General features: G+C 42.1%; 1 protein-coding gene across 1 annotated transcript in view; it reads left to right on the top strand.

The window, feature by feature from the left end:
• The window catches only part of dop (microtubule-associated serine/threonine (MAST) protein kinase dop), a 136316-nt gene that overhangs the window by 81845 nt on the left and 26912 nt on the right, over positions 1-27559 (top strand). Inside the window, exons 12-33 of the mRNA XM_028322698.1 lie at positions 1765-1840; positions 6409-6509; positions 7247-7372; positions 8467-8595; positions 9345-9426; positions 10132-10236; positions 10804-10968; positions 12099-12217; positions 13296-13442; positions 13908-14013; positions 14586-14785; positions 15851-15921; positions 16512-16621; positions 17603-17720; positions 18399-18523; positions 19703-19805; positions 20450-20604; positions 21883-21969; positions 23352-23509; positions 24736-24878; positions 25900-26026; positions 26535-26661. Of these exons, the coding sequence (XP_028178499.1) occupies positions 1765-1840; positions 6409-6509; positions 7247-7372; positions 8467-8595; positions 9345-9426; positions 10132-10236; positions 10804-10968; positions 12099-12217; positions 13296-13442; positions 13908-14013; positions 14586-14785; positions 15851-15921; positions 16512-16621; positions 17603-17720; positions 18399-18523; positions 19703-19805; positions 20450-20604; positions 21883-21969; positions 23352-23509; positions 24736-24878; positions 25900-26026; positions 26535-26661 (2680 nt within the window). The remainder of the gene's footprint in view (positions 1-1764; positions 1841-6408; positions 6510-7246; positions 7373-8466; positions 8596-9344; positions 9427-10131; positions 10237-10803; positions 10969-12098; positions 12218-13295; positions 13443-13907; positions 14014-14585; positions 14786-15850; positions 15922-16511; positions 16622-17602; positions 17721-18398; positions 18524-19702; positions 19806-20449; positions 20605-21882; positions 21970-23351; positions 23510-24735; positions 24879-25899; positions 26027-26534; positions 26662-27559) is intronic.

The raw sequence follows: 27559 nt of genomic DNA, 5'->3' as shown, positions 1-27559 counted from the left end.
TTATCCCTATTATTTACCTATTCCCTATTTCCGTAGCTTTATTTAGCTATAATAACATATTTAGTTCAGTAACTAAGCTAACGTACCGCACGGATTCCTGGTGTTTTGCCAATACGTGCACTTGCGTAGTAATGCCAAATTTAATAGCCCTCCCTCGTGTTTACATGTCTAACCAAATAAGAACCAAGGATATGTAAGTACATACTCATAAGTTGATTGGATAGATTAGATTATTGATATTTTAGTTGATTTTGTAATGGCTTAAGAAAGAGTTAATCACGCCCTAGTTAAGTTAATAATGTTTTTGCGACCTACTTGTATCAGTGTATCTTATTTAGTGCTTAAGATAAGATAAAAAAACAAACGTCAAGTTAAGGGTTAGTTAAGACATATTAACATTTCTACTAGATGTACAGTCAGCGTCAAATAGTTTGTGACACCCAAAGTAGCTAAATAGTTCCCAACACGACTTAGTTGCAATGAGGGCTATCGTTTTTATACTTAACAGTTGGCACCCCTGGCGATTGACAGGACCTTACTCTACAGTGGCGCCATCTTGATGAGTGCTAATGCGATAGTCCTCCTACCACTTTAGCGCTCACCAGTTGGTGCCACTGTCTTCGCTACTAGCAAGTGACATGACCTTACTCTACAGTGGCGCTAACTGGTGAGCGCTAAAACGATAGCCCTCATTGGAATTAGGTTCTGTTGTCTACTTTTTGGCCACTTTGGGAGTCATGAATTATTTGACGCTGGCTGTACGCAGGGTCATTGAGGAGTTCTTGTTTCATTCAAAGTCTCACACCAGAATTGTGACCAAAACCCACACGATTAAAGAAGATTTCACCAGAACGAAAAGAAACAAAAAAAGAAAAGAATTTCACCAGAATATGATCTCAGTATTACGATACATTATGTATTATAGAGACAAACATAATATTATTATCCTACCCTCAAGATAAGCAATACCTAAGTCTTTGGGTCGGCGAATCCGACTCGAGAACTCCCAGAGGATGTCCCTCCGGTAAACATGTTAATTACCAATTTATGACAAGGCTATGTCTCTGGAAAAACACAGCAGAAATGAAGACATTGTGATAGGGAAAAATAAGTCTTATAGCTATAGAACACCAATAAAAACTTGAGATTTTGTTGGATTAATAATAAGGGTTGTAAACCCAGAGCCAAGCTATGTTAGTCTAGCTTAGCTCGCATAGCGGGCGCAGTTTTCCATGATTGTGTGCAAACCGCAAACTATGCAAACACTATGGAATACTGCGTCAGTTTTGAGAGCTAAGCTAAGTTTAGCTTTGCTCTTGGACTTCGACCAGCATGTAAATAGACAAGGTTTGAAACATTTTTGTTTAAATAAAATAGAACCCATAAAGGTAGCGGAGCAGTAATACCGGTTGCAGACCAAGAGCTAAGCTAAGTTAGTTTCGTTTAGCTCACATAGCTGACGCAGTTTCCCATAGAATTGGCATAGTTTTCAGTCTACACACGACTATGAAAAAACTGCGTCAGCTATGCGAGCTAAACGAAACTAACTTAGCTTAGCTCTTGGTCTGCAACCGGCTTAAGGCCCAGGCCACTACCAACCGGGCAATATGGAGATCATTGGGGGAGGCCTATGTTCAGCAGTGGACGTCCTGTGGCTGAAATGATGATGATGAGAAAACAGATTAGTAGGGGGCAATTTTCTTTTTGATACAACATTTTGATTCGTATTTCTATACTAATAGAGTTCCAAATGTTTGTCCACAGCGATGGTCGCAGGTGGTCGGTGGCGTCGCTTCCCTCCTCCGGGTACGGAACCACCCCGGGCAGCTCCAGCTTATCAGTAAGTTTATATCAATTCTACTACCACTACTAATCTAAAGGTTAGTTTCAGGTGACCTTATCTGCCAGATATCTCTATCTGAGACTTGTGAAATAAAGTTTATCTGGCAGATAAGTTGTTAGGGACTTCATCAGAAAGGTACCCCTCTTAAAACATGATTGAAACTCAAACAGTGATTTAATGCCATGATTGGAGGCATTTCAACCATGCAAACGGTCAGACATCTTCAGATGGTTAGATTATGCAAAATGTATGATAAAATTATCAGCTCCATTATTATTTGCAAGTTGAAGTTAAAAGAAATCTAGTCTAACTACCTTTGTATTTGCCTGATACTCTCATACATTAAAAACTAATTGAATAATTAACTTTTTAAAAAAATAAAACCGACTTCAAATGCGTGAACACAAAAAAAAAACTAAAAATTGAAAATATTGCGTATAAAAAAGTTCATCCCCAATTTTCCACCCTTGGGGGTGAAATATTTTCTTCAAATTCGCATGAAACCACCCTTTTGATAATACCTATTCAACAAAAAAATAATCGTTCAAATTGATTTATAATCGGCGGAGATATTGCGTATAAAAAAGTTCATCCCCAATTTTCCACCCTTGGGGGTTGTTTTTTCTATTATTAAATTTAAATGAGACCACCCTTGAGGTATTACCTATACGCAGAAAAAAGATTTGTTCAAATCGGTTCATAATTGGCGGAGTTATCGCGTAACAAACATAGAAAAAAAAAACATACGGGTCGAATTGAGAACCTCCTCCTTTTTTTGAAGTCGGTTGAAAAAATAGGCAAAAAAAATCTTCAAGTAGGTATGTTCTTTATCTACAACTAGGCACTACGTCAATACCTTTTGCCAATGTTCTATAACTACGTGAATGCGCGGCACTAAATCACAAAATAAGGATGCCATCAAATTGCCGATATCCCTAGTTCGCAGGGCCAGGGCTCAGTTCCCAAAGGGTCCAGAGTACGGTACGCAAAAAAAGTGAAATAATCTTTTTGAAGTTTTTTTGACAAAACAAAGACAAAAATGCAAAAATCGAAACTAACAACCAAGTATTGATAGTAAGTAGCGCCCTCCTGAAAATGTCATAATTATAAGGTTGTCCAACGTGGCAAAAATAGGAACTGAACTGATGTCGAGCCCTGAGTGCCTGAGCAACTGCCCTCAGGAGGATTTGATGAGTGCTGCTGACAACGCCACTCTTGTGACGGAGTTTTGGGCTGACACTGTTTAGGTTTGTAGTCGTGACGAAAAGAAGAATAGGAACTAATAATCCAGTATTGATATAGCGCCCTCCTGACCATGTCATAGTTTGGACGGTTCAATGTTGGACAAATATTGGTGGAGTTACAGTTAATTTGACGGATGACTGTTCTGGCCAGAGACCATTTAGGCATTTTTTTTTCGTTCTTCCGTTCGTTCGTTTCAGCCAAATGACGTCCATTGCTGGACAAAGGCCTCCCCCAAGGTTTTCCACAATGAACGGTCCTGCGCTGCCCGCAGCCAGGTTCTTCCCGCGATCTTTACTAGATCGTCGGTCCACCTAGTAGGAGGTCTGCCCCTAAGATGTTTTTAGTTTGCCCACGCTACGTATTACGCCTCTTTAAGTTCAAATAAATTATTAAAAAATAAGGTAATACAAAAGTTTCACAATACGGCACTTAATCAGAATTACAAGAGGAAAAAGAAAACTTACATTTTCGGACATTGTTTTTATCTCAACCTTTCGTTAGTGTCTCAAAAAGAATAAACTGTATTTCTACGTTGACTGTACCCGTATCACTCTTCATTACTACTCAGACTATACACAACACACTCAAAGTATTAGTTCGCCATCTACGGGGAAATATAAAAGTTACGACTTTGTGGACTTTACGTGTGTTTGGAGCTTGTAAAGGAACCTTTTGGAAACTTTGTTGGATGTAGAAAAATATAATGAATAGAATAACGCCCGTATTCACAAACGATGCCTGCTTAAGTGAAGCAGCAAATAGAATGCACAGCGTCGAATAGAGCTCTGTGATTGGTTCGTGTGTCACCCATTGTCATTGGTTGTTTGTGAATACGGGCGTTAGACTATTGAATCTAATCGCATATAAACAAAAACAACAACAAGAATAAAAACAATTAGTGAGCCACTGCGCCAATGGGCTCTCAGTATTAATCTATAGTCTGGTCGCTGAGCACGTAGAATTTTGTCCAATGACCCCAAGCTACCTATCCTTATCGCTCGCGCGTAATTATATTGCTGTCGTGACTGTGCGACCAGACTTTAGATATGCTCGTAAGGGCATGTCAAGAAGCTGGTCTTCCGCGGACGCTCTTGTTTTGGCATCGCGCATCCTTTCGAGGAGACACCGACTCGAGTTCAAAAGGGTGCGCAATGCACCGAAAATGTAGAGTTACAATGTTTTATTCACTGTCTTGAGCTGCTTCTCAACACTTGTCTACTTATTGTCTCAAAGCAGTTGTAGGATTAAAGTTTTAATGGGTTTTAGAAAAGTGCTTTAAAATTGGTAGAAAATAAATTACCTACTGTTATGTCTAGCTAAAAAGTGGGTTATGTTGAACAGAAACAGGCTTTTGTAGAACAAAATTACCGAAATTAATAATGATTTCCCTATGAATCAATGACAAATGATGTAGGTACGTCAAAGTCATGCATATGGTATTTTACTGCTCAGTTTTGCCTTAAATGGACAATGCAATTATATTTCAAGACAAGGTACCTAATTGAAATTAGTGACTCATTTTACCCGCAAGTCTATATTGGAAAACGGAAAATACGTCAAAATATTTGTATTACTTATTTCCTTTCCACATTTCTTCAGAATGTTACCTACCATCTGTTCCATTGGCAGCTGTAGGGGGTGGGATCTGTGATTTGCAAGTAATAATATTAATTAGTCCACTAATAATTGAGCTTTTGATTTGAGTAATTAATGATTCGTTTCAGCCACATGACGAGCTATGTGATGTGACTGCAAGCTATGTGCCCCGCCCATTGCCACTAGATTTTAGCAATTCTGCGGGCTATGTCGGTCACTTTGGTTTTCTTGCGGATCTCTTCATTTCTGATTCGATCACGCAGGGAAACTCCGAGCATAGCACGCTCCGTTGCCCTTTGGGTGACTTTGAACCTTTTGAGGTCCATAGTGAGCGACTACGTTCATTAATGATTAATTCTTTGTTAATCAGAAATCATCAAATGAAGTAGGAAGTTAATACATTACTCAACAACAAACAAAAGCTGTTAAACGGAATTGCATTATCGATGCTATCTCTCATTCGATCGAGTGCAGTCGTTGTTTGTCATTCGATTACCGCTGAAGTGCGAGTCATAAAACGATAGATATAATTAATCATGTTGCTATCGATTTAATCATGTAGGTATTATTGGTAATAATGGCTGATGATTTCGTAGAGTTCTCTGATCTGTATTCAGAATAATTAACAAAAACCACGGAAATGTAATCAAATAATGATAAGATAGCCAGTTCCTCCGTGGTTGAGGATTCCGAGTGAAGCTCGCTTCCATCTTCGGCCTGATCGTTACTTACCATCAGGTGATATACAGGCCAAGAGCTTCCTCGTTGTGGATAAAAAAAAGGTAATATCAGTGGGGATTAATATTGACAGCTGGATATCTCCAGGGCCGTCTTTAAACTTTGGACATTTAAGGATTACGGGTTCCATTTTCCTCTAAAAAACCCTACACGCTTTTTCTTTCGCGAATATTTCTTTTAGTTGGGAAAATCGGTTTGGTGGTGTTCAAACGCTCACTTAGTTCTGGGTTAACGTTATCAACAATCAGCAAGTCAACTATCCGAATCCGTAACGCCAAATAGTACCGTATCACCAATGGTTGTTTTATACTAACGTATCGTCTCTCTCCCCCTTGTTAATTATAGTCACAATGCTCCTCGCAAAAGCGGCTACTGTCAGCATAAATGATAGCTCGCACACTCACTGCGGGCGCCCGTCGCACAGTTGCGACAGCAATATAATTACGCGCGAGCGATAAGGATAGGTAGCTTGGGGTCATTGGACAAAATTCTACGTGCTCACAGACCGGGTGTATATTTTTCGTCAAACCGTACCCGCACGGTTACCGACTCATTACCTCGCCAATGAAAACCACTTAGAAACCGCGCAGTAATCGCGCTTGTCTGACCCAAGCCTTAATGTTGTTGTAACGTGTGTAACCTCTCCCTCTTGTTGCGGTCACAATGCTCCTCGCAAGAGGGGCTACTGTCAGCATAAATAATAATTCCTTTCTATAATTAGCCCTGGAACAGACAGCGATAATCGCGCATTTGCTGGGCAGTTCTCGTACATTTTACGTCAAACCGTACCCGCACGGTTACCGCCTCATTGCCTCGCCAATGAAAACCACCCAGAAATCGCACGATTATCGCGCTTGTCTGAACCAGGCCTAATTTTTAAGTGACCAAGTTCCTATTATGTGTCACCATAGGGGTCACTTAAAAATTAGGGATTGATGGTGACAACGGGCATTATACTAACGTGTCGCCTCTCCCCCTTGTTGCAGTCACAATGCTCGTCGCAGGAGCGTCTGCTGGCGGTGCAGGCGGTGTGCGAGCCACCAAGAGCACCTTGCCCGCACTGCCACCAGCATCAGAACTCTCTCAAGTAAGTTGCAGTTCTGCAATAGAAATGTGTGGTGTGATGACGATTGTACCTGTAATGTGGCGCTTCTGAGTCTCGTATCCTATAATGTGATGGCAGCATTACATTTGCCATTATTCCCCATTAATCATATTTGTGTACTAATAAGTACCATTTCAAACTTGCAAACGCCTGTCAAACGTAACGGGAACGTTTGAGAGGCGTCCGTACCAGTGGCGTAACTATACCATCCGAGGCCCGTAGCAAATTCTGGGCATGGTGGGGCACTTGGTTTATATTCAGGGGGGTCCCGGGGCCATCGCGCCCTGAAACATCGCGAGGGGGACGGGGACGATCAGGGTCTTGGGCAGGGGCCCCTTCGGGACGGAGGCCCGTGGCATTTTGCCAGCCCTGCCAACCTATAGTTACGTCACTGGTACGTACCGTTTTGTTTTAAATTAAAAAGACAACTTTTGTCACAAGTAAAGGAATGAGGGCTATCGTTTTAGCGCTCACCAGTTAGCGCCACTGTAGAGTAAGGTCCGGTCACTTGCTAGTAGCGAAGACAGTGGCACCAACTGGTGAGTGCTAAAGTGGTAGGAGGACTATCGCATTTGCACTCATCAAGATGGCGCTACTGTATAGTAAGGTCCTGTCAATCGCCAGGGATGCCAACTGTTAAGTATAAAAACGATTGCCCTCATTAAGTAATTTGATTTTTTATGAGAAAAGAAAATATACGATTGTTTTTCCTCCAACAGCAGCTCGCAAGGCAGCGGCATGAACAACTGGGCGTCGCTGTCCGACAGCGGTGGCAGCGGCCACGCGCACGCGCGCGCGCCGTCGCCGCAGAGCCCGGCGCGCCGCGTGCGGAGTCGCAGTCTCAGGTATACATTGTCAAATATACGTCATTGCCATTTCATAGGACGTCCACTGGAACATAGGACTCTCAGAACTGCGGAACATAGGCCTCACCACAAAGCCTGGCGAGACGCGTGCGCAGCAGGAGTCTCAGGTATACATTAACAAATATACGTCATTGCCATTTCAGTCGTAGCCGTAGGACGTCCACTGCGGAACATAGGCCTCACTACAAAGCCCGGCGCGGCGACTATTCACGTTTATCACACATCAGCATCATCGTTACTTTAGTTAAATGACATCTACTGCTAGACATAGGCTTCCCCCACAGAGCCCGGCGCGCCGCGTGCGGAGTCGCAGTCTCAGGTATACATTGACAAATATACGTCATTGCCATTTCAGTCGTAGGACGTCCACTGCTGGAGGCCCAAAGCTTGGCTCGGCGCGCTAGGCTAAAGCTCAGCTCAGGTAATATGCGTATGTACGTGCTTCATTTTCACTGACATCATTTCAGCTATAGGACATAGCACGGCATGCGCAGGAGTACATATCTACCACATATCATCATCATCGTTATTCTAGCTATAGAACGTTAACTGCTGAATATAGGCTTTCCCCGGAGACTACCGCGTCGCATAAGCAGCTGGAGTCTCAGGTACGATGCGTGTGCAAACATCAGTCATTATTTATTGTCTCAAGCATAAGATATTATTGTCCAGTGCTGGATATAGGCCTCCCCAGAGTCCGACGCGGCGAAGTCTCGGGCATTCACGTCTATCACACATCATCATAAAATCGTTATTTTAGCTATAGGACGTCCACTGCCGGACATCAAGGATTTCCACAAAGATCGGTCATCTTTCAAGCGATTGATCAAAAGATGGACCTCACGCAATGTGATCCCACCTGGAAGTGGCCTGCTTCCTTCAACCTCCATAGCCTTCACTTGTCGGTAAGTGCTCTCCATCCCAGAACTTTTCTACCATATTGCTCCTCTATGTCCACTTCCAGTTTATTTTTTCTAGTGTCAATAGGTCAAACATGGTTTCCTTGGGGACGAGATGACGCAATGTAAAATGTTATTATTGTTTATTATTAAGTATGTCTTTCTCTCTCACAGTTCCCCGTCTCGTTCCCCGGGGGGTGCGGGCGGGAGCGGCGGTGAAGGCGCGCGTGATGACGCAGTCTCGGCCATGTCGTCACTATTCGCCGCGCGCTTCCCTGCCGCGCAAAAGGCTATGAACGACAAGTGAGTATACAGCTTTACAGAATTAGGTTGTTAGGCCCAGTTAGCGAAGAAGAGAAGAGACTAGAGATGTGTTTTGAATAACCAATCAGAGGTGCAATTGTGTAAAGCAATTCAAATTCAAATAGTTTATTCAATACATAGGATCTTTCTAGGGCACTTATACACGTCCGAAATAATATCTTGCCCTACCACCACTTCGGGACCACATATGGGCTGGTACAATCGTATTCATTTGACAGTTCAAAACGTACCATAAAATCTGTTTAACAAGGCGTTTGACAGAATATAGCGTTAGTTTTGAACTGTCAAATGAATACGATTGCTTTACATAATTCCACCTCTGATTCATGAAACAAAGCGTAGGGTTACTCCGAAAAACGTCATCCGAAGTTTCGTATGTTGCCATTCCCCTCGCACAAAGCGAGATGCCAGCATGAGCGACGGTGATAGATAGACCTGAAACTGTGTAAACAGCGTTTCGGAGTAGCCCCCCTGAGCGCAGACGAGACAACAAAATCTGATTGGTTGTTCAAAACACCTCTTTTCTCGTCTGTTCTTTTCCATGATTTGGTGGAAACCGAGTCTCAATCTAGCTCTGAATTATTACTATGCAACGTAATTATGAAAAAATAGTACATTTCCCCAATGCATTTTGAACTTTTTTACATTAGTATAAGATTCAAAATCCATTGAAGTATCTTAGGTTGAGATCAAAATGTTATGGTATTTATTTAAGACTTTTCTTCCAGACTGAGATCCCTAATCGAGGAGGTGACCGAGTTAGATAAGAAACCAGACCGACCGCCTATAGAGAGATTTGTTCAGAGACAGGTAATCTCAGGACTTTCTGGATTTATAACACAGGGCGCACTTTAATTTACAGGCTTACATAATGTATAATATGTAATATTATTGATTAACTAAATTTTATTTGACTTTGATGCTTATTACTGCTTCAAATAAGGTTGGGTAATTTTCAAATCATTTTTATGTTCATTATTTCATTGACTCAAAATCCATTATTGAAACACATACGGGACTATTCCCAACTCACTTTACCACCACTGCAACTCCTGTGTAGCCAGGATCTAAAGCTTGACCGCCAATAAAAACCCAACCAGTGAAGGTCAAGTTTGTCCCGGGTAAAAGTTAAACTGCCATCGCAACGAAATTAATCAGAAGAACATAGGAGGAGTTCGAAGTTTAAGTTCGACTTCCCTCCGTTGCAAAGCGGATATAGAAACACATTATATGTACTCTTTTTCGCAAAACATACTTGTCAAAAGCCTTCAAAGCATTCACATTTCATTTTCTGTCGAAGTTATCGTTTAACTTTGTGAAACTTGTAAATATAAAAACATCGCAAAAACTTTATTAGTGGAGAAATTTACTATTACATCTCACCCATTTAAATCACTTTCAATCATTCACTAATCGAATCCACAACTCAACACTATATTTTCCAAATCTTTATTGTATTACACATATTGAATTTAATTAATTTATGTTTCATTTGTTTTAATTTTCTGTGTGCAGGTACTGGAAATGGCCCGCGACTGCTTGCACAAGTCTGAATCGAAACAAGTCACCAGCAGCTATTTCTACGATATGGCCGACAGCTTAGACCGACTTTTGGCTGAGGTAACGTTAATTAATAACAAAAATACATTACAGACATAGCTCTTAGTGATTGCAAGACCTTAAGAAAGTGAACAATAATTTGGAAAACAACATGTTGGGCGCCAAAATGTGAAATCGTTTTTTGAACTGATAAAACGTTCATTTAAGCTTTATTAAAAGTTTACTCACTAAATTATGTTCGCGATAACAGACACGAGATAGGAGTATAATTTTAAAGATGTATCAGAAAGCTACATGTTGGGCGCCAATATTTTGAAGCGTCTGAAGCAACTGAATTTCACGTTCTGGCAATAATTACGTAACCTCTGGTGGATAAGACTTACGCCCGTATTCACAAACATTACTATGAGGTCTCACAGTGCGCGTGGACGCACAGGGTCACACGAACCAATCACAGAGCTCTATCCAACGCTGTGCGTTCGATTTGCTGCCTCACTTAAGCAAACATCGTTTGTGAATACGGGCGTAAATCTCCCATCTTTCCACTTCTGGTAAATTAGAGAGGGTCTGCCTGCAGTGACTGCTGCAAGACTAAATGACCTGATTATGCTGATGGGTATTTCACAGACGCGCGAGAAGTCATCAGAAGCGGGCGCGCAAGTGGCTCCTCTAGTGACGCGGCTGGTGCTGGCCATGGCGCGGCCGGCGCGGCTGTTGGAGTGCCTGGAGTTCGACCCGGAGCGGTTCTACCGGCTGCTGGAGGCGTGCGAGGGCCACGCGAGGCATCTGCAGGTGTGTGACGTAGGCTCGAACCACTAGACAGACACGCGCGGTAGGTTCGAGACACTAGAAGGACATGCCAGGTAAATTCGAGTCATTAGAGAGACACGCGAGGTAGATTGGAGTAACTAGAGGAACACGCACGGTAGGCTCGAGTTACTAGAGGGCTATGAGCGCCATCTGCAGACACAGACGCGCAAGAAGTCATCAGAAGCGGGCGAGCAAGTGGCTCCTTTAGTAACGCGGCTACTGGAGTGCCTGGAGTTCGACCCGGAGCGGTTCTACCGGCTGCTGGAGGCGTGCGAGGGCCACGCGAGGCATCTGCAGGTGTGTGACGTAGGCTCGAACCACTAGAGAGACACGCGCGGTAGGTTCGAGACACTTGAAGGACATGCCAGGTAAATTCGAGGCATTAGAGAGATGCGAGGTAGATTGGAGTAACTAGAGAGACACGCACGGTAAGCTCGAGTTACTAGAGGGCTATGGGCGCCATCTGCAGACACAGACGCGATAGAAGTCATCAGAAGCGGGCGCGCAAGTGGCTCCTCTAGTGACGCGGCTGGTACTGGTTGCTGGAGGCGTGAACTAGAGACATCTGCAGTTGTGTGACCGTAAGCTCAAGTCGCTAGAGGGCCATGAGCGCCATCTGCAGACACAGACGCGATAGAAGTCATCAGAAGCGGGCGCGCAAGTGGCATCCCTAGTGACGCGAGAGTAAGAGGTGGCTAATTCCTGTAACACGAGACGAGACGGGCAGCTGTCTGCTTTTCTCCCTTTCCCCCATGAAAGTACAGTAGAGAACAGATGTTTAGAATCCCCATAGGCAAAGTGGCTGACAGCCCTGACGACGATGGCCCTGGCAAAAAAAATATTAAGCTGAAGGATGAAATGAGAAGGTTAACTTACGATGTAGCATAGAGTTATAAGCCCTCAAGCCCCGTGAATCGAGACAAAAGAAATCAATAAATTGTTACGCGGTCTTATGCAACGGCTTGGGGTATGACGGGCGAGAAGTCTGGCCGACGAAAGAAATTTTCAAATTATATTTCTCTCTTTCTCCCCCAGGGGCCGTTTGTAATAAACTCCTTCTTTTCCCCAGGTTTTCCCAAGGACTGTTTGTAATAACTCCATCTTTTCCCCAGGGTTTAACAACAGACATCCCTCAGTACATCATCCACAAACTAGGGCTCTCCCGCGACCCGCTGGCCGAATTACACGCGCCGCCGCCACCGCCTCCGCCGCAGAACATATCGCCGAATAAGTGAGTGCACCTCATTTAGTTGGAATAAGTGTTATTTTGCTAAAAAGTGTGTAACCTTTGTGTTGACTGTAAAATTCTGAAATCTCTTTTTATTGTGAGCAATGAGGCTAACGTTTTAGCGCTCACCAGTTAGCGCCATTGTAGAGTAAGGTCCTGTCACTTGCTAGTAGCGAAGACAGTGGCGCCAACTTGTGAGCGCTAAAGTGGTAGGAGGACTATCGTATTTGCACTCATCAAGATGGCGCCACTGTAGAGTAAGGTCCTGTCAATCGCCAGGGTTGCCAACTGTTAAGTATAAAAACGATAGCCCTCATTGAAAAGGGACGGCAACGCCTGTTAATCCAGAATCTACAGTCCGGCATTTAATGAAACCCAAACAGCGAACGTTAAATAGCTTACTATCTTGGAACCACCAACGAATTTAATAAGAAAAATATGGGAGGAATTTGGAATATAATTTCGACTGCTTGCAAAGCGGGAGACAGAGACCTATCAAAGAATGAGATAACATCACGAAAATACATAGGCGATAGAAAATTATTAATATTTAGTTAATACCTCATATACTCCCCTCCCTTCTTCCCACTACCATGTTACTGACCTTATTGTCAAATTATTTGGTGCCTTTGAAAAAGTGGCTGACGATAGTGACTGAGTTTCTTGCGCTACTTCTCAGTACTGACCCATTTATTGACCCGAAGCAGTGGTAGGGTTAATAGTAAGACGTGTAAAAGTGCCTTTTATTACTTAGCTAGCTTACTATTTTATTTATTTTACCAATGGTCCGTGACCCTCACTCGGCATGGGGCACACTGAAAACCAGCGCCATGGCCTTCGTCACCGTGGGCCACGGCATATGCTGAGTGGGGTCCCGTTGCAGTGGGCATCTTGTTGGTGAATTGGTGGCTCTGCTCAGTTTACTCTTGTTTTTATTTTATTTTTTTCTTCTTCCATTATTATGTGCCACTGTCCTGTCTATGTAATTGCCTGTATTTGTGTGATGTCCATTGTAATAAATGTATCTTTCTTTCTTTTAAAAGCCTACTTGCAAAAATCAAATGAGTTTTATTATCTCCAGAACCCGCGGCCGTCAGTCGCCGCCCGGCGCGCCCGGATCCATCAACGGAGCGCCGCCGTCGGAAAACGACTACCAAGTCATCAAGCTGATCTCAAACGGCGCCTACGGGGCCGTGTATCTCGTCAAACACAAGCAGACCAGGCAGAGGTGAGTTCTTTTGAAGAATTGCAGATCGTGGTTTTATTTGTAAGTTCAAAATGGTAGACCAGTTAATTTTTGAGAAATATTTGTTGGCTTTTTTTCCAATGTTTTAAAAGTTAGTAAATAAAAACAAAAAGAGAACGCGATTCAATTAAGATTCTTTTTATAGGTCAAAATGCTGTTTCGTCTTAATCTTTTGATGGATATACCCACGTTTGATGTCAAATGTTCCGTTTTCACAATCAATTGACCGAATATTTGATTTTAATGAAATTATTTATTTATTTTTATTTTATTTGTTTAACAATGTTTCAACAGCATTAAATTGTACATAAATGTAATATTATTTACATAATTATAATAAAAAAAATTGCTGAATATAAAACTTCTCCTTTTTGTCAGTTAAAAAGCTATGAATAGATAAGGTACTTATTGATATGATAAAAAAGCTAAAGCACCTTTTTATTTCAGGTATGCGATGAAAAAGATAAGCAAAAACAACCTGATCCTTCGAAACCAAGTGGAGCAAGCGTTCGCGGAAAGAGATATACTCAGTTTTGCTGACAATCCTTTCGTGGTAAGTGTTGCACTATTATTCTACAATGTGAGAAATTTAAAAATCATGCTATAATCATACAGGGTGGAAACGACAATAGATCTCATTCGATTATTTCTAAACGACACACAATGTCGAAAAACTGGTAACTGAGCCTGAAAGTGCTTCATGAGCTCTATCAAATGTTATCAATAATAGGTTACAGAATAAATTATCCGACTAATACATTTTTCTGTTTGGTTTGGTTGATGGTAGGGCTTGTTCTAAGTCCGCCTGGCTAGCTACCACCATCTTACCTAAGTCTGTCGCCATAGCAACAATGTTAACAGCATTGTTGTGTTCCGGCAGTTAGAGGTAAGATAGCTAGTTCCTCCGTGGTTGACGATTCCGGGTGAAGCTCGCTTCCACCTTCGGCCTGATCGTCACTTACCATCAGGTGAGATACAGGCCTAGAGCTCCCTCGTTGTGGATAAAAAAATCCAGATTCCAAACATTTAGTACAGCCACCCTGTATACCTTTAGTCTTATTGTCGCTTCGAATCGTTATTACTGCAGTCCAAACAAAGAAATAAACATATCTTCTCTTCATCCAGGTGACAATGTACTGTTCTTTCGAGACGAAGCGCCACCTCTGCCTGATACTGGAGTTTGTAGAAGGCGGCGACTGTGGTACCCTATTGCGCGCCGGCCCGTTACCCGCAGATATGGCGCGACACTACTTCGCCGAAGCAGTGCTAGCCGTGGAATACTTGCACTCTTATGGCATCGTGCACAGAGACCTGAAGCCTGACAAGTGAGTAAATGACACATCATCATCATTTCAGCTACAGGACGTCCCCTTCTGAACATAGGCCTCCCCCAATGACTTCCACATCGCACGGTTGGTATAGATCGATTCATCCACGAAGACGCGTGTCACCAATTTTTGGTCGAGGGAAGCGCGGGGTGCGGCGAGTTTGATCCGAGCAATCCGAGCGTCATTATTGTAGTGTGCGTGTGCACTGTGCACTCATGGATAATTTAGCGTGTGCCGATAACACTTAAACATTAGCGGAATAATGGTCGGGCGCGTCTTCGTGGATGAAACGATCTATTATAGCGGTCTGCATCCAGCGGCTTCCTGCTACCTAAAGGATGACGTACGTATATAGATATATCCACCCATGTGACTATGGTTCGTTCGAGACGAAACGCCACCTCTGCCTGATACTAGAGTTTGTGGAAGGCGGCGACTGCGGCACCCTACTACGAGCCGGCCCGTTACCCGCAGATATGGCGCGACACTACTTCGCCGAAGCAGTGCTAGCCGTGGAATACTTGCACTCTTATGGCATCGTGCACCGAGACCTGAAGCCTGATAAGTGAGTGAATGACACATCATTATTATTTCAGCCACAGGACGTCCATAGGCTGAACATAGGCCCCCCTCAATTACTTCCACATCGCCCGGTTGGTAGCGGCCTGCATCCAGCGGCTTCCTGCTATTTAAAGAATGACGCACGTAGACTTATTTACTTAGGTGACAATGGCTCGTTAGAGATGAAGCGCCAGCTGAGTTGGATGAGGGCGGCGACTGCGGTACCCTATTAGTTCTTCCCTATTCAACTAATCCTTATTATCCTATATTATGTTGATGTGTGATTATTAAGTTAAGCGATGTTAATAAATTCCGCTCGGGCGAAGCTGGGAACGGAAAACCAGTGAAACAATAGCTATATTGCAATTTCTCCAGTAGTAGATACTACATATTAACTCTATCTCTATAACTATCAAACTTGAAACGTCACAGGAATCATCTATGGTTGAAAAAGACTACCTATAGCCTACTATAAAATATTAAATTCCAATTGGTTTCCAGCTTGCTCATCACCGCTACGGGCCATATCAAACTGACCGACTTCGGGCTCAGCAAAATGGGTTTAATGTCACGTAAGTAGTTTTCAAAAATTTCTAATAATTATTATTACAATAAATGTCAATTGTTAAAGTTACGTTTCTATACCTTTTGGACCTTTTGGACCTCTGTACTCTTTGGACCACTGTACCTTTTGAACCTCTGTACCTTTGGACCTCTGTACCCTTTGAACCTCTGTACCTTTGGACCTCTGTACCCTTTGAACCTTTATACCTTTTCGACCTCTGTACCTTTTGAACCTCTGTACCTTTTGGACCACTGTACCTTTTGAACCTCTATACCTTTTGGACCTCTGTACCTTTGGACCTCTGTACCCTTTGAAACTTTGTACCTCTTGGACCTATGTACCTTTTGAACTTCTGTACCTATTGGACCTTTGTACCTTTTGGACCTTTGTACCTTTTGGACCTCTGTACCTTTTATGCCCGTTTTAAACATCAATCCCTAATTTTTAAGTGACCCTATGGTAACAAATAACAGGAATTTTGTATACATAGGGGTTAGGAGTTAGGAATTTTGTATAAATGTACAGAGGTTTAAAATGGGCATTAAACCTCTGTACATTTAGGGTCTCTTTAAATGCTAAACCTGTATTCTTGCGCAGTGGCAACAAACTTATACGAGGAGTACGCGGATCGGGAGGCGCGACAGTTCTCGGACAAGCAAGTCTGCGGTACTCCTGAGTACATCGCGCCAGAGGTCATACTGCGGCAGGTAATGTCATCTACATTTCAGACATAAAACGTCCACTGCTGAATATAGGCCTCCCTCAATTATTTCCACAGGTATTTTTTTTTCAAATTCAAAATTTATTTATTGGAAACAAGAAAAATTTTACATGAAAAAGCGTGTACGATAATAGCGTGCGCAATAGTTTGAGAACACTGTGGTGCGACTACTATTAAACTAATATACATTATCAGTCACTATCAATTTGAATCAATAAGTCTTTTAGTTTTACTCCGCTGTGGAAGCCATCATGATCATGAGGTCATTTAGTCTCCACTACAGAAGCACGACCCTCTCTAATTTTGATTTTGACTTGGATTTTTTTGAATAAATTGGATTTGGACTATACTCCCCACGCCCTGGCCAGACGGGTTGGGGAGGCATGATGTTCGCTCATTTGTCACTTCATCAACAGCCCTTTACAGGTTTACAGTCCACTGCTGGACTATGAGCCTCCTCCACTATAGTGGAGGGATTTGCCATAATCTCCACGCTTGGCAGGCGGGTTGGAGATCGCAGTTTAAAAGATTGATGTTTTTCAGAGAGCGCTGCTGCCCGTTCTCTGTTTGATGTGTAGTCCTTAGGTCGCCTCTTACGACACCCGCGGGAAGAGTATGGGTTGGTGACAAATGTATTCTACTCTGCCGTCACCACACGGCGTTTGTCACTTATTAGCATTTATTTAAATGACGAATCTATAAGGATTCCGTTTTTTGCTATTTGATTACGGAACCCTAAAAAGAACTGTTCTATTTTATTGATTTACAAGCCACCTTTGCTATGTGGGTGGTATTGTGTTTCTTGCGATACTTAATCTTGCATCGTTTTTGTCACGTTGCATGTGTACTATTCTTTAAAAGTTATGTAGTTTTCTTATAAGATCATGTCAAGAAACCCCACATCACGCCAAGTGAATAAACTAAAAACTTTACCAATAAACTCTACTTACTTTAAACTATTTTTCAGGGCTACGGCAAACCAGTGGACTGGTGGTCTATGGGCATCATCCTATACGAGTTCCTGGTGGGCTGCGTGCCTTTCTTTGGAGAGACTCCGGAAGAACTGTTCGCTCACACTGTCAATGGTAAGTCCAACTCCTGTATTATTCTGAATAGCAGGATTCAATATGGTCAGTTAGGCGTCTCCCGAAACCTTTCAACCGTCATTTTATTGTATCAGGACAGCTAGCCCGAAATATGTTGCCCTGTCTTATCAAAAGTTAATATAATCTTACTAATATTATAAATGCGAAAGTTTGTATGGATGTCTGGATGTCAACATGTTTGTTACTCGGACTGACTGAACAGATTTTGACGAAACTTTACAGTATTATTGTTTATAACCCAGAATAACATATAGGCAATAATTTATGACAAAATAAATTTCACGCGGGTGAAGCCGCAGGCAAAAGCTAGCATTTTACATAAGAACCTTCTCCTTATAATAACAAACACAATGAAAAAAATAGAGAAATTGGCCCAGCCGTTCACGCGTCCTTGACGACTCAAATGTTAATCCTGGCTATAAAAGAGTTCTAGTGGGAACAAAAGATAGAATCAGTCCTGCTTGTGAGAAAAAAGCCACTCTTTAAGTTTAACTTTCTTTCTCTTTTATCCTGCCTGCATCGAGTGTTTGGAGAACTTGGTTAGTTGACACTAAGATAGAAAAGCTCGCTCTACCATTATCTCTTCTGTAATTAAGCTCCAGCTTATTCTGAAAAAGATTTTCTGCCTGTATTCAATCGATTTTATGTCCTACGCAGACGACATAGAGTGGCCGTCAGAGGAGGACTTCCCTATAGCGGTGGAAGGCCGCAGCATCATCACCGAACTACTGGCGCGGAACCCTCGCGACCGCCTGGGCACCGGCGGCACGCATCAAGTCAAGGTATAACTATTGAGCTATACAGGGTGTGTGCAAAATGTAGCGTCAAACCGAACCGCGAAGCTTTGACATAGTACACCCCCAGTTTAGTATACAGGGTGTCCCAAAATGTAAACCGAAGCGCGAATATTTGAGATAGTACACCCCCAGTAGGGCCCTAATACCCTATGAATGTAAATGTGAACTAAATTTTTGTTGAAAATAAGGTATAGGAAAATAGGGCGATAGACCTACCCTATCTACATTTCTGACTCTTGCTCTATGGATCGCAAGAAGATAACAGATAGGCGCTTGATGAAAGACAGGATCATGCTCTTTGACACTTCTTGGGACTGGGATTTTATATTCAGTACATTGGCAGTCTGCAATGTTAAACTGATGTATAGCCTGACCAGGAACATAAAAACCCTGGCATAGAGGCGCCTCAATTGCATTTGATAGTGCAACACTGAGTACAGTCGTACCTGTGTTAAATTAATAGGCTAACTTTATGTATCAGGATTCAGGATTACGGGCTAATTTGATATTTTCATAAATTAACGAAAAAATATTATTATAGGTAACCTGATTTAAATAAATTAAATGAAACCATCAATCGAGCTAGTAGATTTATTTTATTATTCATCAATAATCAAATTCAGAACTTGAATATTCAACTGCAATGTCTGCTCATGAACGCTTCAAACTCGGTACTTCTTTCCCAATCCCATAAAATTCAACACTTAGAAAGTGACAAAATTTTTAAAATAGGTAGTTGAAACAAACCACAGCTAATTTTCATAGTGGACTGTACTATACGATAAACATGTCAGTCAATTTGACAACCTTTGTCGGAAACATTATTCAATGAAAATATTGTTCGAACCCTTAGTATTTCTCTTCGACAAATACTTTAACACATTGTGAACCACTTTTCTTTCACGATTATAAAAATATTTTAGCAATTTAATTCATAAAACCAATTGCGCACATTTAAAATAAAGTTTGTTTACACTTTGACAGCAATAGACTGACATGCAAGGTGACATGTCAATGAAGTTTTCAGTTACTGTTGCCATTAAAAGAAATTATTACCATTAGTTTTCCGCAACATGGCGAGGGTTTTTATGTTCCTGGTCAGGCTATAATGAGGATTTTTGATTTCTACGTGTATCAATCTTCATCACAATTATTTTATTGCAGGAACACGTGTATTTCTACGGACTGGACTGGAACAACCTCCTGAGGAGGAAGGCGGAGTTCATCCCGCAGCTGGAGAACGACGAGGATACCAGCTACTTCGACAGTAAATTACTTTCTTATGAGTCATTTATTTAATTCACCATTTTAAATGTGGTTGTGTTCCCCAGTCGACAAAGCACACGATGTCGTGCCCTGATGCCCTAGTGCCCAAACAACTGCACGCAGGAAGATTTAATGACAACACCACTCTTGTGGCAAAGTTTTGGGCTGACACTGTGTAGGTTTGTTGTCGCCACGACAAGAAGAAGATCATTTCAAAACGCTGGTGCAGTACAAATATTTGCGTAATATCTGATTTCATTAGTCTGGGTGTTTTCTAGCTGGAAACTGGAAACATTGAATTTTCGGATTGATCCAGTTTATTCTGTAACCTATTATTGATACCGTTTAATAGAGCTCGTAAAAAACTTTCAGGATTAGTAACCAGTTTTTCGATATCTTGTATAGTTTAAAAATAATCGAGTGAGATCACTTATAGTTTCCATTCTGTATTATAACCACTAGCGGCCGTCCGCGACTTTTGCAAAATCCCGTCTCAGTGAGCATCTACGTTCTAAAAGGAACCCCCAATGAAAAATTTGAGACTCCTAGCTCTTGTAGTTGCTGAGATTTCGTGACGAGTCAATCATTCAGTGACTTAAGCTTTTATAGATATAGATTAGTATATTATAAATCTTGTATACCCAGGCCGCTGCGACCGCTACAACCACAGCGAGGTGGACACAGACGAGGCGGCCGAAGCGGGTGATGCGCCCGACGATGCAGGATTGTTTGCAGCATTTAGCAGCACCAGTCCTCAATGGCGCCGCCACTACCACTCAGGCTTGGAGCACGACTCTCGGGTAAGTAGAGAGACCTTTGAGTAGACTGCCCTTCCTTCTCGGCTCTTAGGAGAAAGCCTTGTCCATTAGTAGAAGACTTAGCGGCCTTCGGAAGTAAGCCAGATTTCCACAACAGTCGATATTGCAGGACCAGTCCTCGATGAAACCGCCACTACCACTCAGACTTGGAGCATGACTCCAGGGTAAGTAGAGAGACCTTTAAGTAGACTGCCCTTCCTTCTCGGCTCTTAGGAGAAAGCCTTGTCCATTAGTAGAAGACTTAGCGGCCTTCGGAAGTAAGCCAGATTTCCACAACAGTCGATATTGCAGGACCAGTCCTCGATGAAACCGCCACTACTCAGACTTGGAGCATGACTCTCGGGTAAGTACACAAAAGAGGGTAGAAGTCTTAGACAGATTCAAAACAACCGATCCTATGCTGACCTTCTCTTAATGCGATGCCGCTTCATGCTACTTTCATCTCTATGGAGCACGACTCCAGGATAAGTAGACCTACCTTCATCCTCAGGGAGAAAGGCGGATCTTTGGCGATTGCATTGTCCAGCAGTGGAAGACTTTGCAGCCTTCAATAGCACTGGCCCTGAGTGGCGATACTATTACCACTCAGGACTCTAGCATGACTCCCATGAGCGTATAGATACTACAGTGTCTTCTCGTAAAGACGGGAGAGGCTAGGGCTCCCGTTGTGACTGCTATAACCACAGCGAGGTGGACACAGACGAGGCGGCTGAAGCGGGTGACGCGCCCGACGATGCTGGATTGTTTGCAGCATTTAGCAGCACCAGCCCTCAGTGGCGTCGCCACTACCACTCAGGCCTCGAGCATGACTCCAGGGTAAGTAGATGCATATTTGGAGACAGTTTTATCAAGCAGTAAAAGTCTCAGACATATTCCATAACAACTGTTCGTTCATTCGTTGCCCTGCCAAAGCGTTTGCTGCAACTTTCACCAAGTCATCGCCATCTTACCTTCCTTTTTTAGGTGAGGGGTGAGGGGGTGGGGTAAGGCTCTTATTGTCTATCACTAGACGTCAGATAGATTTTCACTACAACTAATATTGCCCTGCCCGCGTTCAGACGCGGCCTACGACTATAACTAAATCATTGGTCAACCCCGCCCACAGCCACTTCACTTGAAATATAGACAGCTATGAAACCATTTATACTTACGGGATTTTTCCCACATTTGCAACACTTGTGGCCAGGATCTTGACCGCCAATAAAAACCCAACCAATGAAGGTCAAGTTATTTATACGTACGATGTTTTTGTCTCCACAGAGCACAGACAGCTGGCCCGGCACGCCGGATAGCGCGGGTCCTCCCACCACGCCTACCGCGCCATTGCACCACCACCCCAAGTGTCCTGTGAGTTACTTTCATACTTATTTTGTTTGCTGGATTTGATGTGTTGAAACGCATTTATTATAGGGTAGTAAAGAGAGGTATCAATAAAGTTTAGTTCTATTTGTAAGTGAGCTTGAATGAGTGACTTAAATGGAACCAACTTATTCCATTTTTGACTGTAAAGTATTTGTGATTGTTCTTCACAGCTTTAAATGACGATAAATTCGAATTTACTCTTTTACTCTTAATACTGAACATAGAAAATTTTACTCAAAGAAAACATTCCTTTATTTTTGAAAAGAAATAAGAACACCCAGGAATCGAACCAACTAAAATCTGTTAAAAGTTACACCCTGTATTTTTATTGCATTGATCGTTAGGGTTAAGTATAAGGATAAAATCTCTCGAACTAACTTGATAAATCAAATGAAAGGAAAACCATAAAATCTTAACCCTACACTGCATGATTTTTTTGTTTTAAGAAAAAAAAATATTTTCAGGTAATATTTGTGGTCTAGAACACGGAAAGCACAGCTAAAATTAAAAAAAACTAGTAGTTGAGGAGAAAATGGATTTTTTTATTTTGTTCCATATGTGGCACTGCATGCAATGACCTACCAAAATTAAAGCGTAATCAATACAGGGCATGTGTAGTAGTTATCGAGGATTACCCCCATTTAAGAGGCTTATTAGGTAAATATTGGCGCAGCATGATAGAGGCCTTAGTAGCGCACATCTGCTCATCCACTGACAATGCTCCTCGTCTGGGTATAGCTTGACATTGTTTTTTTTTTTTTAATTTTTTTTTTTTATTTATTTATTTAATGAGCAACATAATAAGCTTACAGAAAACCCAAAGCGCTTACATGTTTAGTCGCCACATCGATTACAATAAAATTATATATAGTCAAAAAATTACACAAATTATTAAATTAAATTAAAATTAAATTCTGTTTAAACAGAATTAATTAATTAACAAATTCTAGATAATAAACAAATCGAGATAAAATTAATAATTTAGGATGTAAATGAATAAAAATGATAAATGCCGCTACTTGGCTCAAATCAGAAAAAGCATCAATTATATTGGTTGTCCCACATAAGGGACTAAATGCAGTGTAGGGTTAAATTATTTTAATTACCTATTTACCGAAAATTGTATGGCATGGTAGTAAAAAAAAATAATCGGAAATCTTTGAATGCAGTTATCTTTTTATTCAAAAATAAAGGAATGTTTTCTTTGAGTAAAATTTTCTATCTACAGTATTAAGAGTACTTTCCTTCCAGGTGGCATTACAAAGTGCCAACCTGTATAGATAGATCACCAACAAATTAACTATTAAAGGAACTAATCCAACTCTTCGTATTAAACGCTGAACTAACCGCTAATCTCCGTATTCCAGATGATAGGAGGCAGTGCATCAACAGCTGAGTCCTCGCAAACGGATTCAGACGACGTGTCACCAGCCTGCCGCCGCCGCACCACGCTTCGAGTGCACCCGCACCCGCCGCACCCGCCGCACCATTCGCACCACGCGCACCTAGCACTTGTGCCGAGGATGTGAGTATTACAGGACTATTTGTGGCGATCTATGTACTACGCTTGTACTCCACAATGCAATGCAAACTCATTGGTCCGCCCGCGGCGCTCCGAGCCGCGCGCTCCTGGCCGGCAATAAAAAAGAAGTTTTTAAGTTGTCACTTTGGCACTTGCCTACGACTAGCTCCTTTGATTTTGTTCGAATTGATAATTTATTTCTTTTATGTTTTTGTATTTTTTTAGTCAATTGTAAATATATTTGTTTATTCAAAGCCGATTGTAATTTGCTGAACATCTACCTCCGATAAATTAATGTGAGGAGACGTTCGATTCGTCTCCCACATATTCAAACCTGAGCGATATTCGCTGCCGCTGTGGGTAGAGGTACCTACATATCACGCGGGTTTCGCTCAGGTATTTAGTATCAAGTACCGCGGCTAGAGCGTTTTCTCTGCCGCAGACGGTAGCGAATGCCGCTTAGGTCTGAACAGTATTATTACCGCATACCCACTGAGTTTTCTCTGCCGCCGACGGTAGCGAATACCGCTTAGGTCTGAATAGGCCTTTACCAGGCCTGTTCATCTCCGCGAGTTTACATCGAAAACAAAACAAGCACTATGGCACCCTACAGGATTACTATTCGACAAGGCCTCACATACGAGCGAGCATTGACTCACGCACTCACATTCTTGTGTATGATGGAAGAAAATAAAGAAAATGGCGTACTAAATGTGTGTTTTTATTATTATTTAGGCAGTTAAATACTGTGCAGTATTTAACTGCCTAAATAATAATAAAAATAAAATAAAATAATAATAATAAAAACACAGAATTTACTTTTTTAAGTTGCCTCAAGACACTGAGAGGTAAATAAGTAGTTAATATTATTCATGATAATTCATGCTAATCATGTATTTCCTCCGCCATTTTCCGCAGTTTGGCACCTCACGTCACATCACTTTACCGAAGTCAGCCCTATAATAGCTTCGGCGCAGTGCCGATCACTGACGTTTGTCAACAAAATGGTGCTTGACTCTTGAGACAGGCTAAATTACACCATATTGTTAATGACATTGAGCATACATTTTTTTAAATACCTTTGCGAAGTAAAACTTCTGTACGTAGTATTTATTATTATTCTGTGATATTGCTGCGCACCGGCCCCGCCCCCTTGTCACTTCGCCCTTTAGTTTTTATTGATCTGTGGTTTATGCCAATCCCCACTATAATCTATTGTCTACCCTCAGGTCGGAGATAGCCAAGAAAGAAGAGAGCAAGAGCATGGACCGTCCGGATAAGCCGGACAAGAGCAAACCGTCCGCGTTGGTGGCTACCAAGTCTATGCGACGCTCCGCCAGTACCTCCGGACTGTCACTCGTTATCCATCCTGGTAAGATATGCATTATCATTATCATAAAGTAATTTTCAAATTCAAATAGTTTATTCAGTACATAGGCCGTTTCTAGGGCACTTATACACGTCCCAAATATAGCTTGCACTACCACCACTCCGGGACAACATATGGGCTGGTGCTGAGAAGGCTCAGTCGCCTTTGTCAACCTCTTTTTCAATTTAGTTCTTTTTGAATGTACTCTAAGTTATCAGATAGATGATAATAGGCATCTTATGTACAGGCATAGTGAGCTTAACTAAGTAGACCCCTGAGGCAATGGAGCGGTGCGAAACAGGTGACATGACATGTGACGATTCAGCGGGGTTACTCCGACAAACGATATCCGAAGTTTCGAATGTTGCCATCCCCCTCACGCAAAGCTAGATGCCAGCATGATCGACGGTGACAAATAGACCCAAATTACGTAAGCATCGTTTCGGAATAGCCTGTAGAGCTGTCACGGTATACATGTCTGAAATGTCACTGACGGTCTATGTAGCAAAAAAGAACCCCTTTCGCTCTACTACCATCAGGAACGCACAGTGCGTTCCTGATGGTATTAGAGCGTTACGCACTCAGTTATGAGATTTTCATATAAAGTTTGGTCGCCGAGCACGTAGAATTTCGTCCAATGACCCCAAGCTACCTATCCTTATCGCTCGCGAGTAATTATATTGCTGTTGCGACTGTGCGACGGGCGCCAGCAGTGAGTGTGTGAGCGCGACAGCAACATAATTACGCGCGAGCGATAAGGATGGGTAGCTTGTGGTCATTGGACAAAATTCTACGTGAGCTACGGTCTCGGAGACCGGGCTTTAGGTGTAATAAGTATTATTTTACAAGATTTATAGTGTCCGGTGTACTTCATTCTAAAAGCGTCTCTATTACTAGCGGACGACAGTACGTTCTTTGCCAGCGTAATATCGCACTGTGCTGTGGCATCTTATGTTCTTTCGGCGATAAATGTGTCTGATATGTCGGTGATTGTACTTCATTCTAAAAGCGTCTCTATTCCCAGCGGACGACAGTTCATTCGGCGGCGGCGCGGCGTCGCCTTGCGCGGGCAATACTTCATCCACCAACTCGTCGCGAGACTCGTCGCCGTGTCGAGACCCGCCATCGCCGTTCGCTCTCGCCAACCACTCGTGAGTACAACGTATAGTAATTATTCTAGTGTACAATGAATACATAAAAAGTTGTGGATTTTATGCAATTTGGCTTTTACAAAAAAGTACTTCTTGCAGATAACTAATAACCACAAAGTGTTAGGCTCAATAAATTCGCGTCCTATAATAGCACCTCCCAATGAAATCTTGCCTCTGCGTCAGGACAATAATGCGGGAAGAAAACTCTTGAAGACCACAACCACTCTATCTTTTAGAGTGTAATGACCGAGATGAAAAAATGTGTAGCTAACCGGTTGATTGACAAGTTGTGAGCTGTGAAATTGCGTTCCTCACATAGATTTTGCCTAGCAACGTCGCTGTTTTTTCAAGACTCCATCAGTTATTAGTGTTCTGCTAAAATGTAGAACACAAAACTGTAGTTTAATATGATTCAAAGGACCATAGACATAAAATGTCAGTTCATAATAAAATTCAACTTTATGTTAACCCAATAAGATGTAAAAAAAATTCATTACTTCGTTCCCAGTTTGATCCAGTCATCCAAGCCTCCGATCGTGGTGCGGCGCGGGCCGCGTGGTTTCGGGTTCACCATTCACACCGTGCGCGTGTATTACGGCGACACGGACTACTATACCATGCATCACCTTGTTTCGGTAAGTTTATGGTATTATTATGCTACTTTTCATTGCTAATGTATTCACATATGTATATTATTATCATTGATCATTTTACAGTAACAGCATGACCGTGTATATTTTGAAGAAATTTTAAATTAACTTCTTTGTCGGATCAAGTGTCCATGTTCGGTTTTTGATTATGTAAGCCGATTTGTTCGGATATGGGTAAACGAAATGCGTTTCCCAGCCATTTTGATCGAACCCTAACTCATTCAGTTGTGAAATTTCTGTAAATATAATTTACTGATTGATAACAAAGTATGTTTTTTTTAATCTTAGCAGTCCAGTGTACCTTAGGCTGGCTGGCCGTCGCACAGTCGCGACAGCAATATAATTACGCGCGAGCGATAAGGATGGGTAGCTTGGGGTCATTGGACAAAATTCTACGTGCTCACGGACCAGGCTTTAGTAGGTTATGTGAGACTCCCTGCCATTTGGTCAGGGCCTTCTCTTAAACCTGAAGGTGACCGCCAAAGTCTGGGTCGGAACTGCGAGTTACTGTCCGAGCTAGACGGCTTAGACATTCTTTCGCGGCTCCGCCCCAGACTGTGTCTCGCTCTATTTGCCCTTTTATAGTCTCTAACCTAACCTATACTTTTTACCGAGCTACTGTACTGGGTTACATAAGTCCACTAACCCCCAGTTTGGCAACCGCTGACCTAAGTTTATTTCTTAAGGCGGTGAACGAGCAAGTATTTCATATGCACGCTCTATTGTTTTACTATTGTGTTTAATTTGTTGATAGTATCTATCTGTCATAAACTTTAATGGGTTCATTAAAGTATAAGACAGATTTGTCAAAACTACAATAGTTGCAATTGACGTTGAATTCGCGATTTCAAAGTTTTAATTGGAGTTCCGCTTACCATACTCG

The sequence above is a fragment of the Ostrinia furnacalis genome, unplaced genomic scaffold (assembly GCF_004193835.3).
Source record: "Ostrinia furnacalis isolate ACB-3 unplaced genomic scaffold, ASM419383v2 OfSCF7708, whole genome shotgun sequence".
Lineage (NCBI taxonomy): Eukaryota > Metazoa > Arthropoda > Insecta > Lepidoptera > Crambidae > Ostrinia > Ostrinia furnacalis.
The sequence above is the reverse complement of the archived record's forward strand: the minus strand, read 5'-3'. Positions and strand labels throughout refer to the sequence as shown.